This window comes from Tachysurus fulvidraco, chromosome 15, assembly GCF_022655615.1.
Source record: "Tachysurus fulvidraco isolate hzauxx_2018 chromosome 15, HZAU_PFXX_2.0, whole genome shotgun sequence".
Lineage (NCBI taxonomy): Eukaryota > Metazoa > Chordata > Actinopteri > Siluriformes > Bagridae > Tachysurus > Tachysurus fulvidraco.
In genome coordinates this window covers 5,919,928-5,943,382 of record NC_062532.1, presented here as the reverse complement: position 1 = coordinate 5,943,382, position 23,455 = coordinate 5,919,928, and the positions used below count along the sequence as shown (strand labels likewise).

Below are 23,455 nucleotides of genomic sequence, written 5' to 3'. Positions count from 1 at the left end.
TGTGGAAGCTCATCTGGATCTGATCAGCACTGCTGGAACCCATCAGCCTTCCACTCTCTATCCTCCACTTCTCTGTCCTTCTCATTCCTCTTCTTTCCCGTTCAATCTTCTCCATCCCCTCGTTCACCTCTCTACCTGGGGCTCTGCCTCTGTATATTTATGCATTTCTCTTATTACTTCTCTCTCTCGCTCTCTCTCTCCCTCTCCCTTTCCATATTGTGTTTCTTTCCTGGTTTTGCTCCCACTAGATCTCTCTCTCTCCTCGTCATCATTTCTTTCCTCTTACTTAATCCCTTGTTCTCTCACTCTGTTTATTTATTTCTCAATATTCTGCTATCTTCTCTCGTTCTCTCTTCCTTCTCTGTCATGCTCCCATTTTGTTATCCATCCATCTTCCTGTGCCTGCCCTGCCCTGCCCTCCCCTCTTCTCTCTGTCTCTCTCTCTCTCTCTCTTGTTTGTTTGCATGTGTTATGCTGATCTCAGTCCAAAGCAGGAAGCAAAGCTGCACCGCTCCGGGTGGCACATCGCCACGACAACCTGATTCCAATTAGTGGCAGGATGATGCGAGAGCCTCTTCCTGTATGGTTACACACTCACACACACACACTCACACACACAATCCAAGGCAGGATGCTTGTGTGTAGTACACATAAAATTCCCCCCTAAAAACATCCCTTCTTCCAGCCTGTATTCAGCAAGCAAGGCCCTGGATATGTGTGTGTGTGTGTGTGTGTGTGTGTGTGTGTGTGTGTGTGTGTGTGTGTGTGTGTGTGTGTGTGTGTGTGTGTAGATTTGTATATTTTCTGTTTTTCTTTCTAAAGGTGTGAAGTGTAAAATGTCCAGAAACATATAAATACAAACTCTCACATATTCATGTGTTTACTCATTCATTAAATCATTAATGGGTTTATCCGTCCATCCATCCATCCGTCCATCCATCCATCCATCTTCTATACCTCTTACGTGGTTATGGTTACACCATCCCCAATTCATTCATAGACTGATCTCTCTGCAATAACTTGCACCTTCACATCCGCTATCAGTGCCTTCATCCGTTCACTCATTCATTCCCGCATCGTCACTTCCATTTGTTTATTCCCTTCGTTTGTTCACATCTTCATCCTTTCACCCACTGATTTATTAATTTATTTTTTTACACTTAGTCGTTCATCCGTACACTCATTCATTTGTAAGTCCAGTCGTTCATGTCATCGTGCTCTTATTAGTTTATCTGACTCCCCCACTCCCTCGATCACTCGCTCGGCTCCTACACTCCTCCTACTTTCATCCGCATCACTCGTTCCTCATTACATTCACTCGTCCATTCGGATTTCCCCCGATTCTCTGTGTCTGTGCTTTCTTTCATTCACACAATTCGTCCGTGCATCATGTTAAGTTCACTCGTTCCTGTGCACGTTCACTCGTTCACTCCCTTCATGTGTTCACCATCACGATCCCTCAATCGTCGTCCATGCGTGCGTTTCTTTATGCTTCAAGATTTGTTTCGCAGAACTGAACTGATGTCCATTCATTCGTTCATCTTACCTTTGGCACATCGATGGCCACCTCTCTCATGGCGCTGGGTTTAACTTGAGTCATGGCCAGTCGGAGGTCAGAGGTTGTGACCTTCACTCTGTCCATCAGGTCTTTATCAGCGATGCCTGGAGCGGACGAGAGCACTCTTCTTAATGCATGGAGCCCTGGGGAGGAAGGAAAAAAAAAAAAGCGATAATGAAACACTGAGAAAACACACACACACACACAGAGTTTTGAAATTAAATTATCCATACTTCCCTTTGCTTACGGCTATTGAATTGTGTTTCTTTAAAATGAAATGCCGTGTGTGTGTGTGTGTGTGTGTGTGTGTGTGTGTGTGTGAGTGAGACTAAACAAATAAATCAATCCATCCATCCATGTCTCCTTTCACCGCAGGCCATCCGAACACAAACGCATTTCTCTTTCGCGTGCACATTCCCTAAACACTTGCCATAATCCTGCCCATTCAGGCTAATCCTTCAACACCTTTTCCTCCTGCTCCCAAACACATACTTCTTTCAACGAGACCGAGGTGAAAAGAGTGCATGTTTAAGAAACACACACACACACACAGGTTTCTAACAACAACAAGAAATATGGACCCAGACTCAGGAATTAAACCCAAGACTATTTGCATCCCGTCTTCCCTTCGTCCACTTTCGCGCCACGCATAGGTCTTAAATCCATCACAAAAGTGACTGGCGGGAAACCCGATAGCGAAGAGAGAAGACAAAAAAATAAAACAAAACAAAACAAAAAAAAAAACGAGAAGTAACGAGACAAGGTGGAAAGATGGAACCGAACAATATTAAAAGCAAATATATCTGGAATATAATTTAAATTGAAATAATACAAAAACTCAAATAAATAAATAAATAAATAAATAAATAAATATTAAGAAAAGAGTACACAAAAAATTATGATGTAAAAAAAGGGGGGGGGGACATAAACCGGGAAAAGAGTTATTAAATTAATAAAAAAATAATAATAATAATAATTAAAAAAAAAAACAGTTTTTAAATGTATATAGATTACAGTACTGCAGAATACAAACCGCCTTATTAGCATTAACCTGCACCCTCAGCCCTAAGGACACCGCTTCTATCAAGTCTTTAATTTATTTATTTTTTTACAAACCCTCATACGCACAAGCACAGCCGTGAGGCTTCCTTTCGTGCTGCTGGCTGGAAATGCAGGAGGATTTATGATTAGACAGTATTACATCCTGTTTACATAAAACACAGATTCCTAAAGCACAGACACTCGCAGTCCGAGCCAAGAAGGTCAGTTTGTTCTGGAGAGGAACCCTGAGGGACACTGAGCCTCTCGCCCACATGCTTTTATTTCCCCCCCTTCTTCTTCCGTCTCTCTATCTACTTATTCACGTTTTCTCTCTCTCCGTACTGCTAAAACATCGTCCTGCTGGGACCTGGATAACAATGAATTGAAAGCAATGCACGGTTTAAATTGGTCTAAAAACAATTCTCATGCATGCATAGGTTCTTACATTTTGTAAACAATTTTCTTGCATGCATATGTTCAAAAGATGTTTAGAAAGACTCCAAAAAGGTCCAAAATACATCCTTTTCTGGTATTGCATCCCAGGCTTACAGGGGTCAAGGTACATACCAAGAAAATCATCCAGGACTCAAACTTGAAATAATCAAAACCAACAAAAAAAAGCCCCTAAAAACCACAAAACTTCACATGAAGGCAAAGACATACAAAGACGAAAAAAACTAAAACAAAAAAAAACTGATTTCCAAGAAATCCAAATCCACAAACCAACCCGGACTTCCAGGGGTAAGAGGTCAGAAACAATTAAAGACTAAAATTTATGGAATCCAAACATCCATTTAAAAAAAAAAAAAAAAAAAAAAAAACACAGAGTTAGCAAACAAAACCCCTCAAAATACTGGCTAAAGAAGCATGGAGCGTCTACACAACCTCAAGCCCATGCAAAATCATAAAACTCCAAACTTCACCACCCCCCCCCCCCCCAAAACAAAACAAAACAAAAAAAAAACCTCATAATCCCAGAAAAACAGCCCCAAATCGCAAACACCACCAAGCGGAAAAATCCAAAGTCCCACAAACCACCAAAAACCTCACAAGCATAATGAATGAATCTACCTATAAATCCAACAGATATTTCAGAGATCCAAAACACCAAGAAAATGCCCAGTGGCCCAAAGTTAACAGAGTTCGCACACCACAAAACAACCCCAAAGCCCAAACCTTAAGTCTTGCTGGAACAACTGCACATAAAACATCCAAACATCATGGATAATACCATTCCAAATAAAACAAAACACTCACAAAACACTCAGAAAACCAAAAACTAAAGGTCTAAAGAAAATCACAGGGTCAAAATATGCAGAAGAGCCTCAGTTTTTTTGATGGAAAACACCTTCCAAACCAAACAGGAAACTCAGAACTAAATGATTAAAAGACTCTAAAAAGCCACACACCTCAAATGCTACACACTTCAGGGGTCCAAAGCCAGCATATAGCCAGCATCTTCTAAACACACACAATAGCCAGCATCTTCTAAACAATTCCTATGAAATCCAAACACCAATGGATCTAAAATGTGTAGCGATAGCTCAGAAGGCTAAGGCTCTAGGTTGTTGATCAGAAGATCAGGGTTCAAGCCCCAGCACCTATAAGCTGTTGGGCTTCTGATCAGTGCCCTAAACCCTCTCTGGTCCAGGGAGGTGCTGGATCATGGGTGACCCTGTGCTCCGATCCCATTGTTACTTAGATGGAAAGGGTTCCAAACACCATAAACACAACCTAGTGTTGAGGCACCCAAACCCATACAAATGCATAGGTTGCCAAACTCTCTCTCTCTCACTCATTTTCTACCGCTTATCCGAACTACCTCGTGTCACGGGGGAGCCTGTGCCTATCTCAGGCATCATCGGGCATCAAGGACACCAACCTGGACGGAGTGCCAACCCATCGCAGGGCACATACACACACTCATTCACTCACACACTACGGACAATTTTTCCAGAGATGCCAATCAACCAACCATGCCTGTCTTTGGACCGGGGGAGGAAACCGGAGTACCCGGAGGAAACCCCCGAGGCACGGGGAGAACATGCAAACACCACACAAACAAGGCAGAGGCGGGAATCGAACCCCGACCCTGGAGGTGTGAGGCAAACGTGCTAACCACTAAGCCACCGTACCCTGGAGCAGAGAGGGTTAAGGGCCTTGCTCAAGGACCCAACAGTGGCAGCTTGGCAGTGCTGGGGCGTGAACCCTGATCTCCTGATCAAAAATCCAGAGCCTTAACTGTTTAAGCCACAAAAATATCTTTTGAGAGTCTTTTGGCATTAAAGAGTCCAAACACCTACAAAACTCAACATGTTTAAGAAAACAAAAACAGATAAAACCCAAGGATTTTTGTCACATAACAACTGGATCTGATTTAAACTCAGGTGTAAAAGATCTAGTCGGGTCTGAAGACAAAAAAAAAACAAAAAACAACAGCTCAAAAACCAAAACCTCAGAAGAAGGGATGCAACAATCACAATCATATCATAATAAAACAAGAAAAAAAACTACACACAAGCAATACAGGAATCAGTAATGGGGTGTTTTCTGGAGATCTGGGGAAGAAAAAAAATTGCATTATTTACATTTTAAAAGGGGGCCAAGCACTTGGGTTTACCTGCCCACAAGAACCCTAAATACCAACAGCCTTATTTTCTGGGCAAGAAAAAACTTTTAATGAACAGCTGATGATGTCATTAACTGGAGAACTGAATACACTCAACAGCAAAGTAATAACCGAGAGAGAGAGAGAGAGAGAGAGAGAGAGAAACATTTCCCTTCTCCCTTGGGCTATTCCTCATTTTATTCATTTGGTTAAGAAAAACATCCGATGCTGTAGTCGTGTGGAGTGTGTGCCAGAGAGAGATACACACACTAATGTAAACCGTATGTGGATTCCAGTCCTCTATTCACCTCTCTCTCTCTCTCTCTCTTTCTTTCTCTCGCTCTCTTTCTCCTGCATGGCTGAGTTGCAGCTGCATCCGAGATGACGCTGGACACCGGGCCTCAATTCCAAGAAGCGAAGACGAACATTTGCAAAACATCCCACTCGGCCAAATTAGGGCCAACACTGCACTCTTTCATACTGATAGGAAATGAGAGGAGGGGAGAGAAGGGAGAGGGGGAAGAAAGAAAGATGTATGGTTGGCATTAGAGGCATGGATCCAATTAGCCAGGTTTAAATATAGCGATGGGGGAGAATTTAAAAAAAATAAATAAATAAAAAAAAAAGCTTCATATAGAAGAGTCATGAGGTTCTCACCTGGTCTGAACATCTCACATTCACACAGACAGAGAAATAAGGAGAGTGGGGAGGAAATGATTCTTATTAATATTAAAAAAAAGAAAGAAAGAAAGTAATTGATGAGTAAAAAAAATACTTATTTTATCTTATTTTCTTATATATTGTCTTATTTGGACGAGAACTGTGCAATCACTGTGAGGATCGACATGACTCTATGCCAAACAGGCAGTGCTTGTGTGTCTGTGTGTGTGTGTGTGTGTGTGTGGGGACAACCTCTTGAAAAGGTCAACCTGAGATCTCACCATCTCTGACCTCAGCATCTCTGAAACTCTCGCTTCCTCATAACCCAAAGATACTTTTTCTGCAGTTACGTTACGCCGTGCGAGAAAGATAAAGACAAGACGAGAAAGAAAATAAAAAAAGACAGGAACATTTCCATTATGGTGCACACCTTTCTTTTCCCCCCCGGAGCTCCTGCACACCTGTATTTACACTCCTCAACAGCTGGGTTAAAGCTGCATGCTCAAAAGAATAATACCCACCCTTTAAAAAAAAAAGGGAAGGGGGGAAAAAAAAGCAGAAGAGATCCCTCTTTTCCGGAGCTTGCCATTAACCGGAGGAGGAGAGGAACGTTTCCGGATTTTATAAACAAGAGTGAGGCAGAAAGCCTTGGCGCTTTAAAAGGAAAAAGTGCTTTATAAGGAAAACAGCCACGCGTAAACACTCGCTAACCCAATTTATGACCGACGCCAAAGTTTACTTCCACATTTCTGTCCGTGTTTCTGTCCCTCATACAAACATCTGTATAATAAAAGACGGCAGATATGAGCCAGAGATGAGCATCACACTCGGAGTGTGTGTGTGTGTGTGTATTATGTGTCTGAGCGCGCGTACAGTGTGGGGCGATTGTGTGTACGGGGTCATTTAGAGGGCGGCGTGTATTGATCCAGGGTTCAATTTCAGTGATGCCGGGCATTTGAGCTGCCCAGAATGCTGAGCGCAAAGTAATTGTATCCAACACACACACACACACACACACACACACACACACAGCTGCATTAACGTGAGGGTGCTCAGGACCGGAGCTCAGGACTGCTGACGGTACAGTAATGACAGGATGTAAAAGAAGTCACATATAGTGCCACACACACACACACACACACACACACACACACAGATGTCTTGGCCTTGCCGCATCTCTCAAGAGGCACACAAATGTGGAAAACAGTTTTGTTTATGTTGGGGACATCTATCTTTTTTATCCATCTGGACAGGAAGTGATTTCATAACAAGGGAATTGTTACCTAAAGGAGGAAAAACACTGATATTACTTCAAGACGTGTTTATTATTGTACGGGTATACCTAAGGGAGACGTAGAGGAAAAAACAAGAGGAAACGAACACATACACACTTGCGCTGGCATCAACATGGGACAATACAGAGAAAAACAGAGAGAGAGAGAGAGAGAGAGAGAGAGAGAGGGGTACATTTTCTCTGCAGCATAATTTTCCTTGACTGACACTTTTTTTGGTTGTGTCTTTTTGTTATTTTCTCTTTCTCAGAGGGATTGGCCCGTCAGGGACTGGACCCAACAACCACAGAGTCCCCGCCTCCATTACTGGCCCCAACCACCAGAGGCCACGCCTCCTTCACTGGCCCCAGCAACCACGCCTCCCTCACTGGAACTCAAGACAATGTAAATTGATGTGGGGTGCCAAAACTTTTGCATATGCTCGTTTCATATTCATGAAATTTTATGGCATTTACTGGTTGAATAGCTCCAACATGGCTTCAGTATCTGATTCAAAATATTCCAATTATCATTCAAAGTCTGTGTGTGTGTGTGTGTGTGTGTGTGTGTGTGTGTGTGTGTGTGTGTGTGAGATTTTCTTGGGTGGTCTTGATATGTGGTGGTCTGCAGTAGCCACTATATAGTAGTGGAGAAGACGAACAAAGGATGTAGCAGAGGGATTGTGTTTTTCCTCAAAACCCACACACAAAGATGAATACACACACACACACACACACACACACGCGTGCACAGACACACTCAGAGAAAACACACATGTTCACACACATCCACATAAACAAAACATAGTGCAAGGCATGTAAACACACACACAAATGTGTTGAGTAAAACTAACCAGCTTCCTTGCACACAGCAGCGAGGTCAGCTCCTACGTATCCATGCGCCGCATCGGCTAGTTCCTGCAGCTCCTCAGCAGTGATGTTATGGGGGACGGAGTGCAGCTGCTTGTGTAGGATATCCAGACGCCCCTGTACTGACGGCACACCCACCTCCAGCTCCTGATCAAAGCGGCCCGGGCGCCGCAGAGCCGGGTCCAGCGCGTCAGGCCTGTTAGTGGCTCCCAGGACCAGCAGAGAGCCACTGTGACTTTCCTACATGCAGAAATAGACTAAAATTCTATACTATAGAATCATACTGTATAAAATGTAGTAATTTTAAAAATGTGCTTTGCAACTGAGAGGTTTATTCAGACACTAATCTGCATGTAAGGGCTGCATATAAGCCCACTGCCATTCCAAACTGTTTTAGCTGACTGACTGGCTGGCTAACCAACCAAGTGGCTTACTGACTGGTTGTGCAAATAACTGGCTGGCTGGTTGTCTAAATGATTGACTGGTTAGTTGGTTCTCAAAATGACTGGCTGCCTGGTTGGCTAAATGACTGGCTGGCTGGTTGGCTGGTTGACTAAATGACTGGCTGGTTGGCTGGTTGACTAAATGACTGGCTGGTTGGTTGTTTGACTAAATGACTAGCTGGCTGGTTGGTTGACTAAATGACTAGCTGGTTGGTTGGTTGACTAAATGACTAGCTGTTTGGTTGGTTGGCTAAATGACTAGCTGGTTGGTTGGTTGGCTAAATGACTAGCTGGTTGGTTGGTTGGCTAAATGACTAGCTGGTTGGTTGGTTGGCTAAATGACTAGCTGGTTGGTTGCTTAACTGATTGCCTGGCTGAGTAAACGATTTGTGATTTACTAAATGATTGACAGCTAGCTAACTAACTGTTGGTTTAACTGATTTATCGGGTGGTTAACTGAATGGTTAGTTGGTTAACTGAAAATCTCATTGATTGATCGGTTGACTCACAGATCCAATGCCATCCATCAGCATGAGCAGTGACGCAACCACTCGTTTCTCCACCTCGTTCTGTGCTCCCTCTCTCTTCGGACAAAGTGCATCCAGCTCGTCAATAAAGATGATCGCTGGCTGCCTGGTGAACATCACACACACACACACACACACACACACACTTCATTAAACACACATCAAAGATTCAACATGACATTCTCTCTTCACATTTTTTTTTTCACCTTTGTGCAGCTTCAGCAAATATCTGGCGCAGTCGTGCCTCAGTTTCTCCATAAAACCTTAAAAGAAAATATAGGAAATTATTTAACTATAAACATGATCGCACACCTGAATCGTAATTGTTAACCGGCGAAACTAGCTTATACATACTTGCTCGTTATTTCAGGGCCGTTGATGACAAACATGTGCGCTCCAACCTCATTGGCTATCGCTCGTCCAATCATGGTCTTCCCTGTGCCGGGCGGACCATACAGCAGGATTCCTCTAGGGGGTGGGATTCCTGAGCGACATCACAGTCTACTACTATAGCGATACTGCCACATAAACACTAACATAAGTGCAATTAGTTTTAATGATAAAAATAATTCATAACAAAAAAAATCTGAAATTAAATAAATGATTCTATTAAAAATGTTTAAAAAGTCTAGCCGATATAACAGGACACATTTTACACAATGGAAAAAATTGTAAATGACTTCATAACAAAATCGAATCAATGGAATATACTTTTAATAAATATAATGTTAAATAAATTGATTTCTGCAATGAATTTTAAAAAAATGGATGAAAAATAACTTTGTATAGCAAAGAAATAACTCATAAAAAAAATAAAATAATAATGTGATTTAAAAAAAAAAAAAATCAATATTTGCTTCTCACCGTAATTCTTAAATATCTCGGGGTGTTTCAGCGGCAGCTCAATCGTCTCCCTGATCACTTGTAACTGATCGCTCAACCCTCCAATCATGCTGTATGTGACCTTTGACCTCTCCTGAACCTCATCCTCACTGTCCTGAGTGTGCATGAAGCTGATTTTTGTGGAGCTGCAGACTGAGTAGAAGATGTCATTCCCGTTTCGACCAGCAGATGGCGTCTGAGATTTGCTGTCTTTGTGTGACTCGTGCATGGACTGACCAGGCGTTTCCGGGTTAGGGGACACAGTGCTGTCGGACAGGAAACGGGTGCTCGGGCTGGAGGGTGTGGCGTCAGGTGTGTGTGGAGTGACGGGAGTGAGAGGAACGGAAGATGAAGATCGGTTTGGTGTGCTGCAGGAAGGGTTAAGGTTCAGCTGAGCAAGATGCACAGAGAGATCCAGAGGTGCAGCATCTGAATCAGAATCAGGGTGCGATGGAGCAGGAAGAGGGGGAGAAGGAGAAGAGAGGGCGACTCCATCTACACCCTTCAGAGACGTCACACCGATCTCACACTTACGGCCGAAATAGGACACGAAGAAGGAACTGCCTGGAAGCAGAATCCTGCTGTCTGAGGGAGGAAGAGAGAGAGAGAGAGAGAGAGAGAGAGAGAAAGAACCAGACACAGGAAAGACACAGTATAGATAGACAGAGAGACAAGAGACAAAAAGAGGGTGAGAAGGATAAAGAAATGACAAGTTCAACAGAGAGAAAGAAGGAGAGAGAGAGAAAAAGAGAGAGATCAATCGACAGAGCAAGCAGGACAGAGACAGACAGAAACACTAGATATACAAACAGGAATGTAGTGAGTATTTAGACACGCTTTGTAACTCTGTAGACATGGTTTGGCTGAGAGTTCAGTAAACTCTATGGGGAATCTTACCTAACGACTGCAGGAGGAAGCTGCGAAAATCTTCTGTGTCCAGAGGCTCATCCTCCCTTCTGTAAAACACACAACAAAGCGTGCAGAGATGCAGTTTCACCACAAGATGACGCCACATTACCAAAAACACCCAAGTGATATATTTAAAGGTGGGGTGTACGAAGTTTGAAAGCCAATGTTGACATTTGAAATCACCAAAACAAACACGCCCCTAACCCAAATGGGTCCCACCCCTGTATTGATAGCTCCGCCCACACATACATACGTAACCCAGACAACTAATGGAAACAAATGTGTCTTTATCATAGCTGAAGGGAAGAACAATACGATTGTAGATAAACAAACAAGCAAAAATGACACACAAGCACAATCATGCAAAGGACAAAGGCATATATTAGTTCTGTGTAACAAAGCAAAACCAACGTTACTCACCTATCGAGAAGGAAAAAAGCGCCTTGGCGTCTTAAATAAAGTTGGCCGCATATTCACAGATTGGAGTTTCCCCAAGTCTGTAACTCCCGAGCTAAACACTGTTACTACACAAATAACACCTATTTTCTATCGTAGTAATGTAGGTTAGTAAAATACACAAGTCTCTATGTGCGGACGAGGGAAGGGACCGTCTGCAAAGTACAAAACCCGAAAAGCAAATACTACAAATACAGTCAATAACCTCACTGTAATACACTGTACTTCAGCTCACACATCACTGATGTCCTAATAGTTATACTACAACACTTATTTGGGGGAAATAACAGCGTTTAGCTCAGGAGTTATTGACTCGGGAAACTCCAATCTGTGAATATGTGGCCAACTTCCTGCTCCTTCAGTTCTCTCCAGCGTTAGAAAGCTGATCCTATATTAACACGTCCTACTTCTTGCCTTATCGTAAGCCTTTTTTCGCTTAATGTTTTTATCCGCATTGTCAATGTTTCAACCACTTTCTGCTAATGCGCACTGAACACAATCTCCGCCCATATTGACAAGACACGCCCTTTTCTGCTCATTCGGCTACACGTTTGTTTTGTTTTTGTTTGTTTGCCGGCCCAACTCAGTTTTCTGAAGCATTTCTCAAACAACATACACCCCACCTTTAAGCTGCTCGTCTTTTACGAATTAAACGGGTTTTTTTTCTCCCTTTGCTTATTGAAAACGACATATAAACAGAAATCCTGAATAACAGGAATGAATATTTTGTTGACTCAGGTGTGGAAAAATCTAGACTACTTCCTTATAAAAACAAAAAGAAATTTGTGCTCGAATCTGCTTTCGATGTTCACCTAAGTTAAACTGAGTCGATTCAAAGAGTCGTTTGTAAATGTTACATCACTTTTGACAAGAAATGTGTGACTTTACTGCGTGCAATTGCTGTCAAGTGATTCTTTTTTTTTAACTCCTATGAGTGAAGACACATATATAATTGCACATATGTGAGTTGTGATGGTCTTTATCTGCAGGAAATCTGTAGTAAAGTGTGTGTGCGGGTGTGAATGTGTGTGCATATGTGTGCGTGCGTGTGTGTGTGTGTGTGCGTGTACGCATGTATACCTCAGGCTAAGCTGAAGCTCTTCTGCATGAAGAACAGCTCCAGTGATGGGCTCAACTATGACTGCATCTCCAGGCTTCACACCCAGAATGCACTGCATGTCAGTCATCAGACCTATTTTCCTCCCAGGAAACTGGGCTGCAGGCCATGCTATACACACCTACTCAGTCACACACACACACAGCAAAATGAGACAGTAACAACAGAGGCAGTGACAGGGAAAATGAAGAACATGAACACATGTGCATGCACATGTGGACACACACACACACACACACACACACACACACACACACACACACATACACACACACCTCCTGGCGTCCTGTAGGGCTGCTGATGAGGACAGGTCGTCCAATACAGGCGGTAACACCTTTCATGGTGTTCAGACTCATCTGAACCAAAGTTGATCTGCATCGTTTTGGAGCTTTCTCTTCTGCTGCACACACACACACACACACACACACACACACACACACACACACACACACAAACACTTTACTGATCATGAGTTTACACAGTAACTTCGGTATAAGGACTGAATTAACTGAAAGCGAAGGGTTCTTCCAGATAAGGGTTATTAAGCATTTTTGGAAGGAGTCTCCAGTATCAGTACTTTTTTTAAACATATATTTGTGGTAACATGACAAGCCGCTATTATTATTTTTTTTTTCATATTAAGGATAAACGACTGTTTAGAGCTGCTGTAATGTAAGTGATAACAGGGAGAAATGTGTGTCATGGTGGTTCCATGGCACTGAAAGTAACATCAGATGATACAAATGTAGGATTTGTCCATTGCAACTCTTATAAAAAAAAAAGATAGATCTCAATGTAACCCTGAATTGAATGTTATTTATTATTGCATTATTATTATCGCATTATTATTGTTGTTGTTGTTGTTGTTGTTGTGATTATTATATGATCTCCATAACGCTCATTTACCTTTCTCTATAAAGTCTGTTACACACAGTCCGAGAAATCCAGAAGAATCCAAATCCGTCAGTGATCCGAAACTGATGCTTTCTTCATCCTGTGATTTTTTCCCTTTTCCTTTACTTTTCTTTGATGACATGTTGATTTCCTCGCGCTCTCCTTGTTGAAAGCGTGTGCGATGCACCGCGCATGCGCGATGTTTCAAATTTCCAAACGCCGCATATTCAAGGTTTAAAGTTCAACGCCGCCTCTCGCGAACCTTCATCTTTTACCGTAAAGCACATAATGAAAGCGTACTAAAAAAATTTTGACAAAAAATATACGTTTTAAATATTTATAGCATAAGTTTTTTTTAAACATGTTTGTAATGCTGCATATATAACATAGGAAAGCGGAATTACTACTAATTAATACAGCATGTCAAAGAGATTTTGTATAAAAACTAATCAAAAGATAATTTTACATCATAAGAAAAAAAAGGCAAAGTGATTAAGAAGTAAGATAAAAATCTATGGGGCCATTTTTTTTATGTCGTGCTGGACTTCTACATATAATATTCAGACAGATAACAGTTATGCACACGTAGAATATTGTCGTGATCAGATTATATTCTGAACATTACGGCTTTCATGCATTTCAAGTAGAGACTTTTATTTTGTAGTGTTTTCTTTGCATGCGAGTTTCTCAATGGCTCCATTTAGTTGTGGTTTTGTTTACTCTTTTATAAAACTCCTAACCCGGTATCCGTGTCGCAGTACCAGGGAGTCGTTCTGTCGTTTCTCCGGTTATGCGGCACAGCAGCAACAGCAACAGCAGCAGCAGCGAGGTCCGGGAGCTCCTCTTCCCGGCTCAGTGGACGCGCACGGCGGCGTGACGGTGCGCCACTTGCCCGCTGACGTCACCGAAGCTGCTTTCAGCGAGCTGCTGCGGGGTGAATAATGAAGTCTTACAGTATTCACTTAACATATACACTGATTATATCTACTCAAGTACCCCCGAGTTGTTTAGATTCCTGCTTTAAGTATCTCAGTGTCACTGCTGGGTTTACAAACAAAACAACATACAAACAAACAGCAGTTCTGTTGTCCAAATGGTTATCATGAAAAACACAGAGGGAGAGAGAGGGAGGGAGAGAAGGGGTAGAGGGGAGAAAGAGGGAGGGAGAAAGAAACAAACAAATAAAAGTTTTTGTGGATATAAAATTCAACACTACAGATGTTAGTGGGCAGTGTACGAGTATGTAGTTCAGGTGAATATCTTAGTTACGTTACAACATAGTTATTGATTAACACTGGGGCAAAATTAAAAATGATCAATGATGGGACGGTGTGATTTCATAACATCTTGTTGTGTTATAGCCCAGCAATTTAACTGCACTAACAAAATAATTTCTTAAAGAATGACTCAATCGTATGAAAGCATATTGCATTCACTTGAGGAAAAAAAATCTACTCTGTTTTTCTGAATTAACGACTTAATTGTCTCAAAATTATGAGATCATTTTTTCTTGAAATAAAATGTGTTTGCTCTGTTTTTCTGAATTAACGAGTTAATTATCTCAGAATTATGAGATCATTTTTCATTAAAAAAATGAATTGTTCTGTTTTTCTGAATTAATGAGATCCCTCAAAATCCTGCCAGGAGGTCTATTTTAGGTGGATTGCATGGAAGTAAACATGTCCCGTCTTTCAGGTTTAATCCGGTTTTGTTTTACTTTGGGTTTGAGACATTGTGAGATACTGCTGTCTTTAAGTAATATAAATTGTATTGTTATTAGTGTGTCAACTTTGCGCAGACACCTCAAGACTTTGCGCCTGTTTAGACGAAAATAACATTCTGATCTGCTTGATCCCTCAAAACCCTGCCAGGAGCTCTATTTTAGGTGGATTGCATGGAAGTAAACATGTCTCGCCTTTCAACTTTAAGGGATCTCGTTAATTCAGAAAAACAGAGCAAAATAATTTTTTTCATGAAGATTATTCTCATAATTCTGAGATAATTAACTCGTTAATTCAGAAAAACAGAGTGAAAAAATGTTTTTCAAAAAAAATTGTATCTAATAATTTTGAGATAATTAAGTTGTTAATTCAGAAAAACAGAGCAAAAAACTTTTTATTCATGAAAAATTCTCATAATTCTGAGATAATTAACTCGTTAATTCAGAAAAACAGAGTAGATTTTTTCCTTAATTGAATGCAATATGCTTCCGTACAATCATTTTTATCTGTTTATTGTTAAATTATTGATGTGGGGCATCAGTTAGTTCTGATTTCCACTATAGAGGATCTTGTCAATATGCCAGTCAAAATAAAGAATTCATCGTGTCATGTGTAATTGTAGACGTATTATAAACTCTGTGTTTGTTTGTGTATCGTTGTGTTTTAGAATCTGTGTGCGTGTGGCAGTCCGAGGGACGTGTGGCTGTCTGGTTGCATGTTCCTCTCTGTCGGAGTCGTCTAGCCGAGGCTGCAGCGCTACAGGGATTTATCTTCCACCACGCGGTACGAGACGAGGCCGTGCTCAGCCTGTGGATGGGGGACGGAGAGAGCCGTCTGCCCCACTATGCCACACACCAGGTCGGAGTTGCAGGTTAGTGTGTGTGTGTGTGTGTGTGTGTGTGATTCTGTTGAGTATAGTCTAGATCAGAGTGTACACTATATTGTTAAATCACAACAAGACGTGTGATGTGACTTCATTACAACACGCATCAACCGAAGCCTCATTGATATGAAGTAATTATGTAATCATAATGACATATGTGTGCGGTATTAAATACGTGCAACCTGCTAGGAGTTTAAAAAGAAGAATCTTGCTCTTGTGATTAAACCAATTCATGTAGGTTTCTGAAGAAGAAAAAAACACTTTAGATTCTTAAAAAGAATGCTGCACAATCAAATAGCAATGAAATAAACTGATTCATGTGTTCACACTGCTTGGCACAGTTTGTCCAGTTGTGCATCTGGTTGGAAGAGAATGGAACTAAATAGAAAAGAGTCATGTATTAGTTTGCACAAACATTTCCAGGTTTGAGCAGCAGAGGGCGAGAGAGAGTGTGTGTGAGTGTGGGTGTAGTAGGAACATGTTGGAACATGTCTCTTTGGAAAGATGCTGTTTTTTGAGAATAGAAGAAAGAAACCTGATGCAGTCATCACCCACCCAAACACACAAGCACACGCATTTGTCTTTCTTTCCTTTTGAGAACGTTTTGTTTACAAAATGATTCATTCTTAATAATTGGCTGGTCCCCACCACGATATAAACTCCAGAGTAAACACTGAACATTGTTGCGTCTACACCTGTAACTGAATTAATTAAATAACACTATACGGTTTAACACCAACAGTGTTTAATTTATAGCTTAATGATATTTTATAATATTTTCCCAGCGTATCATTTGTTATGTGACCAGAACCGACAAAGTCTGGACTGACATGGATGGGAATCCCAGATTTTTCCAAATGTATTGGCATCACTAGCAAGGAGTTGAATGAGACAATATAAACCCTTTGTCCTCGAGGGATCATATTTGTCAGGAGGCAGAAAATCCTTTTGCTGTACATTCTTTCACTTAGGAATGCTGATGCGATTGGATGATTTAAAACTGGTTCATTAAGATTTGCCTTAAATAAACCCCTTTATCTTCATCTTCCGGTACTAATGTCTTGTCAGGAGTATTAATCCTCACAAATATAACAATACTATGTATGTATAATGTAGGGATGTACCGATATGACTTTTTCTCTTCCGATCCGATTCCGATACCAGTATCGGTATCGACCGATACCGATCCGATATCTGTGTTCTTTTCTACCTTTATACAACTCGCTTAGTTTTTAAGATTTATTTGTTTCTGGCAAAGAAATACAAAAATGCCCATTACTGGATGAAAAATGAAAACACAAGAAACCTTAAAAAAAAAATTAATGTAGTAGCAAACAGTACTTTTAACAGTTAGTGGTATAACAATCTAAACCGTATATACTGCAATTATTAAATTAAATTATTTTCTGAAGAAAAGGCCATATTTTAAAGTGAATCTTAAACTAGAACTCTTGAAACACAATGCAAAATGTATTAAACAGTAAACCTTTTGCACCCAATTGAGTGACATGTTTAACGCGCTGAGGTAAATGGAAAGGACGCCTGCTAGACTTTCCAGTCTGTCGCAGGCGGTTGTGCAACATATTTCCCATAAAATTTATATATATTTATTTACATTAATGACATTTAATATATAAGTGTATTTTTCTTAGAAGTTTAAGCAATAGTCTATGGTGTTTGCTGTTCTTTCGGAAGCAAATAAGAAGTGGGCGTGTCCTGTCCCACACACATATAATGGTTCCGACACCCATGGATTTCAGGAAGCAGGAGCGTGGTCAATGTTGTAGGTAAATGGAGTTTAATTTATTAGGGCATTCCTCAAGCAGAATGGATTCGACTGGCGGCGCTCAGAAAAGTAATAAAAAAAGACATTTGAGCTGAATAGAGACGGTAAAAGTGGGTGGATCCGATATTATTGGTCTTAAAAATTGGGTGGGTCATATATTGGTTCCGACGCCCATGACCACGGGTATCGGATTAGGATCGGTTACGCACCACCGATATCTGATCCACTCATGCTTGGATCAGCGTCGATACCGATCCAAAATATCGGATCAGTACATCCCTAGTATAATGTGAGTGAGTGAGTGAGTGAGTGAGAGTGTGTGTGTGTGTGTGTGTGTGTGTGTGTGTGTGTGTGTGTGTGTGTGTTTAGAGCTTAATCCATGTTCCCCTTCTTAAAGGTGCTGTTGTGAACCAGTCCAATGGAAAAGTCCTTGTTGTTCAAGACAAGAACAGAGTAAGGAAGAATTTTTATTTTATTTATGACTTTTTATTTCACACACACTTTCATACACACACAGAGTTCATTTATTCTTTTGTTGTTGTTGTTTTTGCAATTAACATTGACGTCACTGTGATTTTCTGATACCTTAGCTTAATTTAGCCAGGTCAACAAGCAGTGTGTAAACATGAAGTATTTAGGCAAGGACACACACACACACACACACACACACACAGACACACACACAGCAAAGTTGGCTGCAACACCTTGTTTCACTTTCCCAGCCCACTCACTGGCTCCTTTATGCCTACTGGAGGAAGCAGAGGCCTTTCTGCTAATCATTTCCATTCCTCGCTTCTTCAGTGCTTCTATAATGTTAGCTAAAATGTCCAAAATATCCAGGTCCAGTATGGATCACATACCCTAACAATGTCAACATGGTGGAAGCAGGATGTCCTGATAGTATTTGTTCTACACATGTACACTTATCAGTACGAACTGAATCTGTAATGAAGCGTGATGGTGGTAGCATCTTGTTCCTTAATGTTGACATGCGTTACTCAGTGAATCAGGTTCACTAACCATTTAATGATGATGATACACAAGTGAATGATCATGATAATCTCATATGAATTAACTTTTCCCCAGTAAAAACATACTTTTGTAAGACTGGGCAGTGTTCTATGTTGTTCAATAACTGGATTAAGTTACACAGGTAGAGGTCATTTTTCTCTCTTTTTCACTTTTAAGGGTAAACAGGTTTTAAGAACTGTATCTAGTGGAAAATGACACAATTTAGAGGTTTTTTTTCACACATATGCGGATCTCTGTCTTTATCTGGCTTACTTGCCTATTAGCTTTCTTTATTGTTTTTTCTCAAGGTTCACTGCTCCTCGTCATTTACCGGTTGCAGTCTGGCTCCGATCCATCAGCGATACCGAGTTACTGAACATGCCACGGGCCTTATATTTGTGCACACGCACACACTCGCATATGACTCAACAGCAATAGACTTTTAGGTGCTTTTTGTCCATGTGTGGGTGTCAGATGATTCACACTTTAGATGAACAATAAATCCATGATCGAAAAGAGCACGAGCGAAAGAAACAACCCTTTTTGAGACACATAGTAGAATGCAGATGAAGAACACAAGAAGAAAGTATTCACGAATTTTCAATGTACAAACAGCAAGAAGAAACAAGAACATTATTGATATTCTTGGTGTCTTCCTAATTTATCCCAGATGTAGCAAACTGGTTAGCTTTACACAAGAGCAAATTTAGTTAAAAGTAATATTGGAATGCTGACTTTTACAGCGAAGAGGAAAGGTTTTTTTTCTATTATTCTGACCTCGTAGGTAGCATGACAATGCAACATGGTGGATGTATGTAGGTATCTAGTCCGGATTGTATTAATTTTCCACACAAACACTGATCAATACATACTGTATAAATGGGCAAGCAGCAGGTATTGAATCTAGTTAAGTAGTTTCTTCTAGAATAAGTGAACAAAAAGTGTGCACCGTAGAAGCAATACAGTGCCCCCTACTGATTTGGAGGTTTACCGTCCCTCACGAACTTGGTTAAATGTGACAGCTATAAGAAAAGTGTTGATACTTGGCAGCAGAAATCTAGAACATACTGTATATAAAGGCAGCCATTTGTGTCGCCAAAATCTCATGCTTAACAGGGATTGCTGTCCATGTGGGGACATTCGGTTCCCACACATACACACACATTTATGTAGATAATCACCTTATCAGGACAATTCAAAGCTTAGAGAATAATAAAGCATTTATTGATTAATTCACTTCTCTCAGTGAACAGACCATTTCTATCTACACTGTCCTCGTAATGCTTGTGCTTATGCTCTATTAAGATATAAACACCAAAAACACAGACACACACACACAGCTTTCAAAACACACTTTCAATCATACACTCTGAAGTTCTTTCTTACTCATTAAACATTACCCAGCTAGTGCTGATCATTGACCATGGATAACACGGGGTGCGTGTTAAGCATTACCTGAAAGATGGCGTGGAGCATCTAGTTTTCTAGTTTGTAACACATACACGCACACACACACACACACACACACACACACACACACACACACACACACACACACACTTACAGTTATCTGCGGAAAATCTTGCCAAGGAAAGAGGGACAGAAGAATCTGGAAATCATTACGCAGTGACTGGAAATACAGAGTCTTCTTAACGACTTAAAAGTTATCGGAGTATAAAAGTAATAAATGTATGAAACACATTTAAAAGTCATAAAACATAATAAAAAAAAACTCAAGTATCAGACTTTGGTACCTGCAGAAGGCATTTTCTAGATACAACATCAATGTCTTTAGCTCAGAAATTAAATTATAATGTATCACTTAATAAAATCAAATCATACTACTACTACTACTACTACTACTACTGCTAATAATAATAATAATAATAATAATAATAATAATAATAATAATAAAACATTGAAAAATAAAACATTTCCCCACAAAAATACTCTTTATTGTTTCATATAAGAGCAAAAAAAGTCAAACAAAGAACCATACAAAGAAGGGAAATACAAATTTACATAGCTTTAACTTAAAAAGGATAAAAGCATTAAAATGTCAACATTAAGTCTACTCAAGTAAGAACTAAATTACAGTTTATAACTAGCAGCATTTATCTTTTGGTTCGGTGTTAAAATGTGACTAAATAAATCAGTAGAACATTTAAATATAAAGTTAATATGTCTATGTTGAATGCATGGAAATAAATGTGTTTTTTTATTAGAACATCTTCAAGCATAAAAAAACGTATCAAAATAAATGGATAACTCTATGCTAAGTAATCAAAATAAAAACAGTTTTAAAATACAATGTTGTTTATTTCAGGCTAAGAATATGTGGAAGTTTCCCGGTGGCTTGTCAAATCCAACTGAAAATATTGGTGAGTATCACACAAAGATTCAGAATTGTTGAAAAATTTCACTGAATTGTCTGTGATTTTTTTTTTTATTTAAGAAGTGAATTAGCTAGTTACTTAAGTTAGCTAAGTGAATTAGACTGATGAAAACAAACATGTTTTTGGCTTAGGACAATTTTAGTTGCTAATTTTATGAATTTTGTTTGTATGCCTACTTCTACCAATAACTACGTTTAAAAAAGGCAAGGCACGAAATCTAAATGCGTAACGTTTCCCAGCTACCGCTTTTTTTTTAACCCCCTAATGATATCTACATATATTGTATGAATCATTTATTTAAAAATAATTATTTAGACTTGATGAAAATTTGTGACTCATTGCTTGTCAACGATTGTTTTTTTCTTATTAGGCGACACTGCAGTCCGTGAAGTTTTTGAGGAAACCGGCATCCGATCTGAATTCCGATCTCTCCTGAGTATCCGCCAGCAGCACCACCACCCCGGAGCATTTGGGAATTCGGATATGTATCTGATCTGCCGTCTCGCTCCAGTGACGTACAACATTAACTTCTGCAAGCACGAGTGTTTACGGTGCGAGTGGATGGATTTGGCCAAATTGGCTAAAGCTAGTGACGGTGCACCTATAACAAGCCGCATCGCCAAACTGCTGCTGTACGGACTCGAGAACGGATTCGACAACATCGATCTAAGCATGGAGGAACTGCCCGCCGTATACACCGGATTAGTCTATCAGATTCATCACAGGAAAATTCCTGAGCGGTATAAATAAATCTTACAGAGTATTAAAGATACGAATAAAAATGCCTGTTTTCATCCGAGGCCTTTGTTAAAAGGAGAATTTTTTTTTTCTAGTCTTTTTTAAGGGCATTATTTTATTCATTTATTTGTAGATAACCAAAGTTACATTATATTAAACTCGTTTATATTTATTTAATATGTGGATTTTTTATTAAGCAGAAATAGCCAATATGATCAACAAAAATGTAAATTTAAATAAACAAATATGGTAGAGTAAATATCTTAATCTTCAGATCACATCGCTTTTAGCTAAGTGAATTAGTCAGATGGTGTTGATTTATTTTATTTGATTCTTTTTAAAACTGCACATCAAATCACATGAATTTACAAAGAGATTAGTAAGGCAGACACACTACATACAGAAATGTAAGCTTATTAATAACCCAATTAAAATGTGTTTTGTGTAATTGCTTATTTATGGAATAGTTTACGTCTATGCAGTTTGTAAAAAAGGAAACATTCATTTACTTTTTGTAAAGAAATTTGTTTATTTAATTGAACAATAGACTTACAATTGTTTGCATTTTGTCAACATTTTGCTGTGATTATAAATAAGATTAATACATTAATACAGTATGTGCTCTTTTGTCCCTTAAACCTATTTGAACTAGCTAATAAATATGCTAATTGTATTGTGTTATAAATACTGTTACATATGTAGTTTGCAGAATTATAATGCTATGTTTTATTAAAATGTTGACATAACTACAGTACAAAGCTACAGACTTTTTTCTGTTTTAATATTCTGTTTTATGAAATTGGAAATGAAAGATATTAAAACGCTTTCAAATTAAATGATATTCGCTTAAACTCTGATTCAGGTAAAATATCAGTGCTGGTGCTACTAGATCTTCGTGCTGCCTTTGACACGGTAGATCACACCATACCCTTACATAGACTGGAAAACTGGGTAGGGCTTTCTGGGATGGTCCTCAAATGGTTTAAGTCATACTTAAATCGGAGAGGTTACTATGTAAACATAGGTAACCATAAATCTAAGTGGACATCATTGAAATGTGGAGTCCCACAGGGCTCAATTCTTGCACCGCTTCTCTTTAATTTGTATATGCTCCCAATTGGTCAAATAATGAAAAAGAACCAAACTGCTTACCACAGCTATATACAGTATATGCAGACGACACCCAGATATACTTAGCCCTGTCCCCTAATGACTACAGCCCCATTGACTCTCTATGTAAGTGCATTGATGAAATTAACAGTTGGAGGTGTCAAAACGTCCTCCAGTTAAACAAAGACAAAACCGAAGTCATTGTATTCGGAAATAAAGATGAAACTCTCAAGGTTAAAACACACCTTGACTCTAGGGGTCTAAAGACACAAAATAAAGTCAGAAATCTTGGTGTAATTTTAGAGTCTGACCTTAATTTCAGTAGTCATGTGAAAGCGATAAGCAAATCAGCTTACTACCATCTCAGAAATATAGCCAGAATTAGATGTTTTGTCTCAAGACAGGACTTAGAAAAACTTGTTCATGCTTTCATCACCAGCAGGGTGGATTATTGCAATGGACTCCTTACTGGGATCCCAAAAAGACCATTAGACAGCTGCAGCTCGTACAGAATGCTGCTGCCAGAATTCTGACTAGAACCAAAAAATCTGAGCACATCACTCCAGTCCTCAGGT

The 23,455-nt window shown here is 39.8% G+C and overlaps 2 protein-coding genes across 10 annotated transcripts in view; one reads left to right on the top strand and one right to left on the bottom strand.

The window, feature by feature from the left end:
- spata5 (spermatogenesis associated 5) overlaps window positions 1-14,114 on the bottom strand; it is a 66,172-nt gene extending 52,058 nt beyond the window's left edge. For 5 of the 7 annotated variants that reach the window (XM_027171714.2, XM_047800685.1, XM_047800684.1 and 2 more), the window contains exons 1-11: window positions 13,976-14,114; window positions 13,248-13,503; window positions 12,617-12,741; window positions 12,305-12,462; window positions 10,757-10,815; window positions 9,842-10,444; window positions 9,332-9,461; window positions 9,184-9,240; window positions 8,960-9,083; window positions 7,992-8,247; window positions 1,547-1,701 (exon numbers count right to left, since the gene is read on the bottom strand). In XM_027171714.2, the coding sequence (XP_027027515.2) occupies window positions 1,547-1,701; window positions 7,992-8,247; window positions 8,960-9,083; window positions 9,184-9,240; window positions 9,332-9,461; window positions 9,842-10,444; window positions 10,757-10,815; window positions 12,305-12,462; window positions 12,617-12,741; window positions 13,248-13,377 (1,797 nt within the window). In that variant the 5' untranslated portion in view covers window positions 13,378-13,503; window positions 13,976-14,114. Of the gene's footprint in view, window positions 1-1,546; window positions 1,702-7,991; window positions 8,248-8,959; window positions 9,084-9,183; window positions 9,241-9,331; window positions 9,462-9,841; window positions 10,445-10,756; window positions 10,816-12,304; window positions 12,463-12,616; window positions 12,742-13,247; window positions 13,522-13,975 lie in introns of those variants that run through there. The other 2 variants (XM_027171715.2, XM_047800682.1) reach the window with 2 other exon arrangements.
- Window positions 13,892-22,521, top strand: nudt6 (nudix (nucleoside diphosphate linked moiety X)-type motif 6). 3 transcript variants are annotated; one of them, XM_027171716.2, is made up of 6 exons: window positions 13,892-14,169; window positions 15,624-15,827; window positions 18,023-18,078; window positions 18,945-19,004; window positions 20,963-21,017; window positions 21,403-22,521. In XM_027171716.2, exons 1-6 carry the CDS (start codon window positions 13,926-13,928, stop codon window positions 21,780-21,782), a joined length of 999 nt encoding a protein of 332 aa, XP_027027517.1. In that variant the 5' UTR covers window positions 13,892-13,925; the 3' UTR covers window positions 21,783-22,521. The 3 variants fall into 3 exon arrangements, with proteins under 3 accessions (XP_027027517.1, XP_027027518.1, XP_047656644.1); XM_047800688.1 differs by lacking the exon at window positions 13,892-14,169 and adding an exon at window positions 14,467-14,487; XM_027171717.2 differs by lacking the exon at window positions 18,945-19,004.
- The last annotated feature ends 934 nt before the right edge of the window (window positions 22,522-23,455 follow it).

What these genes read in the sequence shown, in the direction of transcription:
- nudt6 (XM_027171716.2), top strand. Translation starts at nt 13,926, where the DNA reads ATGGCTCCATTTAGTTGTGGTTTTGTTTACTCTTTTATAAAACTCCTA. An exon ending in ACACCAGGTCGGAGTTGCAG is followed by an intron (nt 15,828 to 18,022) that starts GTTAGTGTGTGT and finishes CCCTTCTTAAAG; the next exon opens with GTGCTGTTGTGAACCAGTCC. An exon ending in TTGTTCAAGACAAGAACAGA is followed by an intron (nt 18,079 to 18,944) that starts GTAAGGAAGAAT and finishes TTTTTTCTCAAG; the next exon opens with GTTCACTGCTCCTCGTCATT.